At 42.4% G+C, this 12,070-nt stretch overlaps 1 protein-coding gene across 1 annotated transcript; it reads left to right on the forward strand.

The window, feature by feature from the left end:
* Window positions 1-459: 459 nt before the first annotated feature.
* Window positions 460-1,914, forward strand: LOC125547435 (uncharacterized). The gene is given in 2 exon segments (XM_048711299.2): window positions 460-1,211; window positions 1,214-1,914. Coding segments are annotated over 2 exon segments (1,203 nt in total). The 5' UTR covers window positions 460-694; the 3' UTR covers window positions 1,900-1,914.
* The last annotated feature ends 10,156 nt before the right edge of the window (window positions 1,915-12,070 follow it).

The raw sequence follows: 12,070 nt of genomic DNA on the forward strand, positions 1-12,070 counted from the left end.
GTAATTCCCATGTAAACAGGATGGTAACTGGCGTACCACATAGGTGATAACTTATTTAGCATAGGTCTGATAACTTTTGACCTAAAAAAAGTCATCAAAACATACCAATATGGGATCAAGTTTCGGAGGTCTCGTCGCGACGGATCTTATATGTGAAAACGGTTTTTCAATCGAATCAACGGTTTGAGCTACAAAATATTTTAAATTTTCGCATTAGGAAGAATCTTTGATGACATCATCAATTTAGTATTTTCTGCATGTATATGATTAGTAGCTGCTAGTTAACTGCTAATGGACCGTGGACACACATAGAAAAAAAAAGAAAATAAGATAAAGCTAATGCATGTATACAAGCTAGGAAATAGAGAAATTATACGGATTTGTTGCTTAACTTCAGTACGTGTGGAAGTTAGCATTGTCTTTAAAAAATAATACCAGCTGGAGACCTGAATATAGAGAAATGAAGCTCACTTCGAAAGAACACTCATGCCTGATCATTGTAGAAAGAATAACAAAATAAGAACAAAGTGATAATAGCACTCATTTCATGTGGTAAATCAAAAAAGGAGAAGCTTCCCTGATTTTACAGATCACAGGACTACCCCACAATCTAAAACAGAGGAACATCTCATAAGTACAAAGTAGATGAACCAAAAGCAACCTATATTTCATTCATGTGAGAAATAGCTAAGCAATGATTTATCGAAAGTATCCTAGGAAAAGGCCGGCAGAGAGTGGAAATGAATCAATCCTCAAGCCGGGGACAACTCCTGCTCCGCGCCGCCTCGCCTCGGGCCTCCTCCTCGAGATGCGCGCCAGGGGCGTCGCCGCGGACGGCTTCTCCTACTCCACGCTCCTCGCCGCGCTCACCTTCCTCCCGCTCATGGAGGCCGACGCCGTGGCGCCGGACCTCGTGCTCTTCTCCAACCTCATCCACCTCGCCCTCCGCGCTGGCGACGCGCCCAAGGCACTCGCGCTCTTCTCCAGCCTCCGCGCCGCGGGGATCAGGTCCGACCTCAAGGCCTACAACGCCGCCATCGCCGCCTACTGCAAGCCTGACCTGCTCCGCGACGCCAAGCGCCTGCTGCTCCTTGACGTCCCCACCGACGGCGTGGCCCCCGACGCCGAGTCCTACGCCCCGGTCCTCGCCGCGCTCGCGCGCCGCGGCTGGCACCTCGTGGCGGTCTCGCTCTTCTCGCACATGCGCGCCGTGGCGCGCTCAAGCCCGACCACTCCGTCTTCAACATCGTGCTCAACGCGTACGGGCAGCTGGACCTCGCGCGCGACGCTGACCGGCTCTTCTGGTCCATGCGCCAGGCCGGGGTGCCGCCGAGCGTCGTCACGTACAACACCATGCTCCGCGTGTACGGCGACGCCGGGCTGTTCGGGGAGGCGGTCCACCTGTTCGGCCTCATGTGCAGCACCGCCTCCGACGGCGGCAGCAACGGCGTCCTTAGGCACAACGTGGTGACGTACAACACCATGATCGCCATCCACGGCAAGGCGCTGGAGGACGACAAGGCCGGGAGCCTGGTGCAGCAAATGCAGGCCAGCGGCATCCAGCCCAACGCCGTCACCTACTCCACCGTCCTGTTCATCTGGTTGAAGGCCGTGAAGCTCGACCGCGCCGCGAAGCTCTTCGAGAAGCTGCGGGAGTCTGGCACGGAGATGGACCCCGTGCTGTACCAGATGATGGTGGTCGCGTACGAGCGTGCCGGGCTCGTCTCACAGTCCAAGCGACCGCTGCGCGAGCTCGGAGACCCGGACCAGGCCATCCCCAAGGAGACGGCCATGAAGATCCTGGCCAGCGCCGGGCGGGTGGAGGAGGCCGCGTGGCTGTTCGTACAAAAAGCACGGACGGAGGTAGGTGGTAGCAGGGCGTACCTGCACTTGTCCTAGAGGACGGCGAAGCCGCCGGATCGCAGCGGTCAGCCCTTCCTCCACTGCCCCGCCGCCTCTGCGTGGCCCGGCGCAGGATCTAGTCGAGGATGGTGCTTCTCTCGCGGTCCTCACGGCGGGTCCTTAGATCCGGCGACACTGAGGGAGAGAAACGATCCCAGCAGCGCTGTTCGTGAGAGAAGCGGCAACCTGACCCCCACCCTCGCCTGCTTCTCCCTCGTCCGTCATGGGAACATGGCGCCCATCATACCGCGGCCACCCGCCCACCCGTTCGTGGAAGGGGGTCTCCGTGGGATTTGGGGTGGCTGAGAGAGGAGTAAAGGAGAGGCGTTGCGTGCGCTTGGGACAGAAAGTGGAGACGAGGAAAGGGAAGGACGGGCGTTTCTCTCTTCAGAGCGCAGTAGTACACCAACGGCCGCCGTACAACGCTACTAGTACATCGCACGAAGCAAACGGTTTCATAGCTCAGTAGTACAATCCCTGCAACAGTACAGCGCGCGTCGTTTCCTATCCTACGTGGACATGCCCAGGAAGCGCTCCTTGCGCGACTGTTAATGGGTTTTATGACCTCTCTTTCTACGTGCTTGGTCGACGCTAGCTATTACATATAGATAGAACTCGACGCTAGCTAGTAAGCAAATGAAGGAACCATTAATCATCATCATCATCATTATAATAACAACTCATCATCATAGTCATATATATAGGAACTAACTCATCAATCTAGCACAAAGGTAGCACATAAGTCATCATCATGATAACAACTCATCATCATAGTCATATAAGAACTAGCTCATCATTCTACCACAATGTAGCACATAAATACCTAAGACCTCCTACTCACTCGAAGGTAAAATAGCATAAAACAGGTAAACCCCTGATTCTCCATTATGTAGAATACAGATGAACCTATCTGCCATTTGTGGGCTGCGCTTGATGTTGTCCCCAAGTAGTTCTCTGCGATCTTTCACAACTCTTATCCAATCTTTGATTGTGAGGATGTCATCGCTTCGACGAATCGTGTATCCACTGCGGTGGTATGTAGGCCAACTTGGCTGTAAGCTAACAATCCTCATGTCACCATTCATTTCCATAAATCTAGGTATACAATCCGTCGTGAGTTTATGTTGAAGAACATCATAATAACATACTTAGAAAAATGTAGTTTAGCTTAAAAGAATCTATGGAAAAAAATGCATTGATGACATAATAGGAAAAATCTTACCATGATATCTCGATCGATGTTACCGTAGTTTAATACATGCACCAGCGGCACGTATAGAGAATAACTTGGAGAGATATGATAATTCGTCTTAAAAGTCTCAACATCTTTAATCCATGAAACGAAATGATGTATCTCCTCACAATTTAGCTCAGACCCATAAGTGTAGTACGTTTTGTCTACTACTTTTCGTACATTTCTTGAAGAATGGAAATAAGCTGTCAATAATTTTTGTAAATACAATAAAATTTACTTATTGAATATATTTGAGAAACTCAGATAGAGGTAGAAGTGGCAGCATCTGAACATCCACTCAAATGTCGATATTAGCTTCGTCGACATTATCTTCATCTATGTCATCTTCGGGATCATCACCCAGATCGAAGGTGACGTACATACCCTCCTGAAAACCATACGCCTTGCATAGTGATGCCCAATTCGAGCATCCAAAATGGGAGTAGGTCACCGCATTGTATAGCTTTACGTTAAAAGCATAACCATGATGCGTCCTGAGGTGAACTCTCTGTTTTTCTGCATATTTTGACGATCTTCAAAATCCAGCTTCTCCAAGACAAAACGTCTTGCATGGCAGGGGATGCACAAGTTGAATTGTAGAAAGCGGAAATTACACGTTGAGGAAACATAAGTCATGCTTAATTACGGAAAATACTTGTCGTCGTTGCATACCGTATAAACATCGAAGGTCTCGTCGAGCTTAATGCTGAAGCGTCGACCGCCTTCCAGGTGAGACCTGTCGCACAGACCACGGTTTTCGCCGCAGTACTCGCACTCTTGGAACCTATCATCGTCGCCAGACATTTCATATGTTCATAATTCAAATATCACTTGTATGAAAGACACATAGACATATAACAATGCAACCACTAGATAAACCAGATATGAAGAAGCTCATGCACACAACATTGAGATACCTAGATAAACTATATAGGGTGACAAAGCATGGTGGATCATCACACGAAACAACGCACTATGCAACCAGTATAACACTATCAAGCATGGCATTAGCACACAACACTATCATACTAGTTGCGACGTAAAAACAGAAGGACCATCATACTAAGAAAGTAATCATCTGATTCATGGCATCAATCATTTCAACCTAAGTACTACACTAACATGAATAACATGATTCCATGCATTTCCTATCTGGTACATGCATCATACACTTGCAAGTACATAGATATACAACGAGTATGCAATAACATAACATAGAATTGATAGAGAACAATTTACTCAATAGAAGAATTAATGTACAACATCAACAAGCATAACCTATACGTAGCAATATAAATCTACAAGATGACATAAAGAAACCAACACCATATAATCATGGATAATATCATCTACAAAATAAGAGTAACAACTAAGTAATAATGTCATCTATAAAATTTGTTCTTTGATTTGCAAAGGAGCTATATTTTCCCAATTCTTTTGCACCCACAAAAATTACTCCATCTATTTGACAGTGCCCACAACCCATTCCACCCAAAAATTGCCACAACTTGCCACCGAGGAGCTCATGAAGGCTAGTAGGAGCAGAAGAGAAAGGTCGGTGACGAGGTCCGGTCGGTGACGAGGACGGGCGACTCAGGGGGCATAGCGATGCCTGGGGGCGTCGGGGCCAGCGACGAGGAGCGAGCGGGCTCGGAGAGGGCATCGGGGCAGGTAACGGGGACGGCGTTGGGGGCGGCGATGAGGAGCGGGCTCGGGGAGGCGACGGGGAGGTCCGGTAGCCTGGCAGCGTCCTGCTCTGCTTCGTCGTCGTCGGGGAGAACTGCAGTGGTGGTTTGCAATTTTTCTAAGTGTGCGGTTATATAGCCACCTAAAGGACACCCTCTAGTCCCGGTTCAAGCCACCAACCGGGACTAATGGGCTATTTCAGCAACCCAAAGGGCGGGAAGCACAACCCTTTAGTCCTGGTTGGTGGCTCTTACCGGGACTAGAGGGTGTCCTTTAGTCTCGGTTGGAGCCACCAACCGAGACTAAAGGGGTGGCACAACAGTGTGGAAAGTTTACTCCCACCTCGCTAATTGAGAGGAGCTCGGAGTGGTTTATAAGCGCTGTTGCCGCTGCCCTCTCGAGCTCCTCTCTAATGTAGGCAGTAATCTCACGCCCTGTTGGGCCTGCTTACACTACGGGACTACATCCTGGCCCATGTGTAGGGTTTCTAGTCGTATGCAGGCCGTGGTGGCTAGTAGGTGGGCCTTTTTTTCATTTTTTGCAGATGTTATGTTTTTAAAATTTTAATGTTATTTTTTGCATATGTTATTTTTAGTTATATAATTTTAGTTGCATAAATTGTATATAATTTTAGTTTTATAAATTTTATATAATTTTAATTGCATAAGTTTTATTTTTATTGATTCTTTTTAGTTCATTCCTTTTGCTATTAGAGTTTATAAAAACTTTTTAGTTTGCTATTAAAGTTTGTAACAAAAATACTTTATGAAAATTCTTTTACTATTAAAGTTTATAACAAAAAAATACTTTGATAATTTTAGTTAATATCATTTTGATCCTTTTTAGTTGATTCTTTTTCGAATATTATATTTTAATTGTTTCTTTTTTGTTCATTCTTTTTTGCTATTACAGTTTTATAAAAGCTTTTTAGTTCATTCTTTTTGGTATTAGAGTTTTATAAAAGCCTTTTTGTTCATTCATTTTGCTATTAGGTCATTATTTGAGCTAAATGACCCTAAATTGAAAATCACTACAAATGAATTCTGAAAAGGTTGAAACTTGGCATGGTATCATAATTTCACCCACATAGCACGTGCTAAAAAGTTGTGAGGGTTACGGGAAAAACTGGATGCACTTCTTGTACAAACTGGACAATCTCTTTTGAAGTATCAAGGTTTCGAACGAAAGCTCATCTATTAGAAAAAGATATTTTATGTTTTTTAACTTATTTTAACTCCAGACTTTTTGTGCGTTCAATATGCACCATTCAAAGCCACATAATCAATTTTCAACCCTTTTCTGACTGCATTTGCTATTTTTCATGCATTTAATGATTTTTGAGCTAAAACTAGAAAATGGACATATATGGTTTTGAGGTAATTATATGATGTTATCTTGTTCTCCATGATGCACCACTTGGCCTAGGTCAATGTTTAAACCATTTTAGCCGGTGTACCAAGTTTGAGCTCATCTTGACATGTTTAGCAATGTAAAGTTGCTCAAACTAGAAAATGGACAAATATGATTTTGAGGAAATTATATGATGTTATCTTGTTCTCTATGATGCATCACTTGGCCTAGATCAATGTTTAGACCATTTTAGCAGGTGTACCAAGCTTGAGCTCATCTGGACATGCTTAGCAATGTAATGTTGCTAAAACTAGAAAATGGACAGATATGGTTTTGAGGGAATTATATGGCCAAAAACAGTGGAGCATATATATAGGCATCTCTTTAGTCCCAATTGGTGGCTAGAACCGGGACTGATCATGTCACACAAGCTAGATAAAGAACTTTGCTGGGTAATGAGCAAAGGACGACCACAACTATTTGGCACTTGGCAATTGAGTCTGATAAAGAAAAGAATGCCTCGTAGGAGATTGAGAAGAGAACTTATCGTTTTCTATGAAGTTCCAAGTAAACTGACCGATTTCCCTCAACAACAAAAAAGTAAACTGACCTATGGCATCCAAGCTTTTAAATCTAGGCCGATATATTAGTTTTGGGCCTCGACCGATATGAACATAACATAGCATTTTATAAATATCATTTCACACATATCATCCGATATGGACCGAAATATCGATCAATATGGCTGATATCTGATGCCCACTGATATAGGCTGGTACGGTGATGAACACAATTATTTATCAGAAAGTGGTGAAAAAAGATTATGTATTTACAGTTTCATCTTAAATTCAGAGTCGTGCATATGAACGCGCTACTCCTACTTCTGACTAAACCGCTCGATTCGTTCTTCCCAACAGCCACTTTCCCCAATCGCAACTCCTCCGCTGTCGCCGCCCCGTCGCCCGTCGGTCGCCGCGCGCTCTCCCGTCTCTCTCCCGCCTCAACACCGCCCCCGACCCCGGATTCGACGCCGCCCCCGATCCCGACCTCGACGCCGCCTGCCCCTCCCTCGCCGCAGTCACCGTAATCCTCTGCCTCTCCTGTCCCCTACCGTCCTCTCTCTCTGCTAGGGCAATTTATATATGTGTTGATGCTGTGTTGATGTTCATATGAACCCTAGGTGTTCATATGAACCCTAGGTGTTCATATGAACCCTAGATTTGTTTAGGGCAGTAGGCATTTTTTAGCATTTAGGAAAAATGATTAGCAATTTTTTTAGGAAATTAGCTATGGCAAATTTTTATGAAAATGCCTAAACAGTAATTTCATTTGCATATTGTTGTTATATGATATATGTCATTGATGTTCATTTGCATATTCCATTATTGAAGTGGTTCGATTGTGCCCAAGTGGCTTTGTTGTTTCCAGGAAATGAAGCCGAGTGGCCTATGTTTTGCTGGAATGTTGATTCATTTCCGTTCCGGCAAATTTCAGGTTCTCGATTTGTCCACTTTTTAGCAAAAGTCATGCCGAAATTATCTGTGAATTTCGGCATGACTTGTGCTACAAACTAGGACATATCGAGTGCCCGGGATTTGCCACACCGGGAAGGAGTCAACGTTCCTGCAAAGCATAGGCCTTTTTTATGTCATTATTCATTTTATTAGGTATAGAATTAATTGACTAGATTTAATCGTAAGAACTAGTTGAATTAATAGAACTAGTTGAACATGTCACATTTGTTGTTATTTTTTTAGTTAAAGCAATTTTTCGCGCATTGACGTTGATGATGCCTATCCTGCATCCTCGTCGTCGAGTCGGCGAAGGACACCTGCATCACCAGATGGGCCATGTCCGGGACTAGGCTCCACCGGGGTGGTACTGGGAGGCGCTACCTACCGGGGGCGCAGGTTGGTGAGGAGTCAGCCTGACGTTCACCCGAACCTTCTTTGGTGGCGGTCGCGTGGGCCAGTGACGGTCCAGAGGCTCGAGGACCCCACAGAGGTGGTGCGTCACTGTGTCAGTGAGGAGGACGCGCACGTCCGTCGTTACTTGTTTGCATTGGAGCACAGGTTCTCCAGGGATCTCACCGGAGATATGATCCTGTGATGGTTCCTTCTCTTTGAGTGTCCACCGCCTGCGCCGATACCCGTCGTGCGCTAGGGTTTTAGTTGTATTAGTGATTTTATATGTATGATACTATTCGGGATGTATTAGTGATAATATTCGACGATGTACGGACACATGAGATGATTTACTTTTACTTATTGAATGCATGCTAATTTGAATACTTATTTATTTTACGATTTGGTTTTTCTTATTGAATGCTCAAGTCAATATCAGTCCTATAAGATATTTTGAGTATCCTGGAGTTGTCTTCGATCGATTTTCAATTAATGTTTCAACTATGAACATAGGAAATGTCTGACAACGAAAAGGATTTCGGTATTTGCAAATACTGCGAAGACGAGCGTGGCCTGTGCGACGGAATATTTCTAGATGATGATAGGCGCTTCAGCATCAAGCTGGACGTGAACTTCAAAGTGGATACAGTAAGTCACAACGACAAGTCTTTTTTCGTAATTAAGCATGACATATGCTTCATTTGCTTCAACTCATAATTTTTTTTACTATTCTACTAGCGTATCCCTGCCATGCAAGAGTTTTTGTCTTGGATAAGATAGGTTTCAGTCGTACAATGGAGGTAAAGAAAGTTTACTTGAAAACCGAGCATGGTTATATTTTCCATGCAAAATTATACAACGCAGACGACTACACCTATTCTGGATGCAAAACTTGGCGAGAACTATGCAAGACTTATGCATTTGAGCCTGATATGGTTATCACCTTTGATATCCGTCCAGAAGATGATATTGAAGGTAATACCGACATCTGGGTCGATGTGCAGACGCCTCCAGTTATACCATTATGTGAGTTTCTCAACCATATTTATGTCTTTGATATTATTTATTCAAAAATAGTTGACAACTAATTTCTATTGTCAATTTATTTTGGTTCAAGCAAACATGTCCAGCACTTGATAGACAGGACCTACTACTGTCCCGGGGCTGAACTAAACTGCGAGGAGCTAAGTCATTATGTTTGATGGCTTGAGAATCTTGATACTGTCAAGACAAATTTTCTTCCTGCACTTAGAAATGTTAATACTGAAAATGTGCGACCAATAGTGTTCGTAATGAACTACGGTCATATCTATTTAGGAAAGATGGTAAGATTTTTACTATTTATCCTTAGTGCATCTTTTGCATATATTTTTTTAAGCTAAACTTCATTGCTAAGTATGTTACTATACGATGTTTTTCAACATGGACTCCCGATGAATGTTGTGCCTCATGGGATCGAGACTAATGGTAGCATGAGTATTGTTAGCTTACAGCCAAGATATCCTACAATGCACTTTAGTGCATTCAAGATTTCTAAGAGCGAGGAAGTCTTAATAGTGAAAGACTGGACCAAATTTGTGATGGAGGAACGCAGAGAAGTACTAGGGGGCAGCAATCAGAAGCGCAGCCCACGATTACGAGACAGGTTCATCTGCATGCTCCAACTTGATGAAGGAGGAGAGCTACACATGTTTTATGTTATTTTACCTGAGAGAGAGCAGCAGGAGTGATTAGCTAGCTAGAAATGAGTTTGAAGATGATGATGTGCTACACTATGACTATGATGATTAAATAGCTAGTGTTGGTGATAATGACTATGATGATTATTATTAGCTAGTGTTGGTGGTGATTAGATAGCTACCGCATCTAGTGTTGGTGGTGATTAGCTAGCTAGAATAAGTTTGAAGATGATGATGTGTTACACTATGACTATGGTGATTAAATAAATACTGTTGGTGGTAATGACAATGATGGTGATTAAATAGCTTGTGCTGGCGGATTAGATTCAAGTGGAGGCAACATGTGGTGCACATCGAAAGTACTACTAGTCCAAACTAGATCAAGTTTGGATTAGTAGTATACTTTTGACATGCACCACATATTGTCTCCACTTGAACCTAATCCACCTTCATTTGACACACTGTTATGGACATAATGATATAAACCTCATAATTGGTATTGTACCAAAATTTGCATAACGGCGTATAAATACACTAAAAATAAAAAAGGGTACTAGTAGCGATGGATAGTAAACAAGCTACAACTAGCTAGATTAACAGCAGCGTGGGATAGAACAAGCGTTGCCGCTATGTGTCTGAGCAGTAGCGCTTGTCGCACGCGCTACTGCTAAGTAATAGCTGTAGCACCTTATTGGTAGCGCGGCTGCCCGCGCTACTACTAGGGTTTTCCCTAGTAGTGCTACTACATTAAGTTCATGGAGGAACGAAGTAATGCAATAAGAATGATGACATGATGTAGACAAGATCTATATATGTAGAGATAGACCCCATCGTTTTATACTTAGTAGCAATGATACATACGTGTCGGTTCCCCTTCTGTCACTGGGATCAAGCACCGTAACATCGAACCCACTACAAAGCACCTCTTCCCATTGCAAGATAAATAGATCAAGTTGGCCAAACAAAACCCAAATATCGGAGAAGAAAAACGAGGCTATAAGCAATCATGCATAAAAGAGATCAAAGAAACTCAAATACTTTCATGGATATAAAAAGATAGATCAGATCATAAACTCAAAGTTCATCGATCCCAACAAACACACCGCAAAAAGTGTTACATCATATGGATCTCCAAGAGACCATTGTATTGAGAATTCAGCGAGAGAGAGGAAGCCATCTATCTACTAACTACGGACCCGAAGGTCTACAAAGAACTACTCATGCATCATCGGAGAGGCAACAATGGAGGTGGTGAACAGTGAATTTATGATGTAACACCGTGACACTGGCCCCTTAACACTGACATTCCAAGATCATATGAATTGCTGCTAAAAAACAGTGACATTCTAAGATCAATGTGCTTCGGCCCCTTAACCATTCTCGCCATTAGCTGAACCAGCCATGGTGCCCATGGCACAGAGTCTAGCGATCCTGCCATGAAAGGATCTTAGCTAAGCATTTTTTTGTCTTTTTCGTTTTTCTTTTCTTCTTTTGTTAAATCATTTTTCTATTTTTTGAAATTTATTATTTTTTTGAAATCTATTCAAAATTCAGAATGTTGTCTAGAATACTGGAAAATATTCCTGTTGATTCAAATAATATTTAAAATTTTATAAATATTTAGGAATTTCGAAAAATGATCATGTTTTTTAAATTATTTGTTCATGATCTAGATTTGGATATTCCTGAAATGACATCAACTTTTGCAAGCAGGTGGAAATGCCCCTGGTATGCATCCATTCCAGATTTGAAGGAAAAAAGTATTCAAAATCATAATTTAAATAGGCATTGAAAACTTTTATTCTAAGTTTTTAACACAACTAATAAATACAAAGGGATAAATTTGAAAATAGTAAATGATTTTCTTAAAAAACATTTAACATATATTTGAAAAAAAATAATTTGAAACACTTCCTTAAAGTGTTATTTTGGTTTCCGAACAATATTTCCAATTTTGAACTGGTTCCTAAGAGATATATAAAGTTCAAAAAGAAGAAGCATGAAGTAAAAAAATGAAAAGAATAACAAAAATATAGAAAAAAGACGGTTAGACCTTCGCCCAACTACGCCTAGCATCGCTCCCATCACGCACCTGTTGGAAATATGAGTAATTGTTTGCATTTTTTTAAAATTGTTCATGTTTTGGAAAAAAATCTAATTCAAAAATAGTTCATGTTATAAAAAATCAAAATTCAAAAAATGTGGTCTTTTAAAAAATGTGATTTCAAAAAAAATACCGAGAATGTAAAAACAATTGCGCTTTTTAAAAAATATCAAAAGTTAAAAAGTATTCTTGTTTATATTTTTAACAAATT

The sequence above is a fragment of the Triticum urartu genome, chromosome 3A, assembly GCF_056163025.1.
Source record: "Triticum urartu cultivar PI428250 chromosome 3A, HENAU_Tu73, whole genome shotgun sequence".
In the NCBI taxonomy this organism is placed as follows: domain Eukaryota; kingdom Viridiplantae; phylum Streptophyta; class Magnoliopsida; order Poales; family Poaceae; genus Triticum; species Triticum urartu.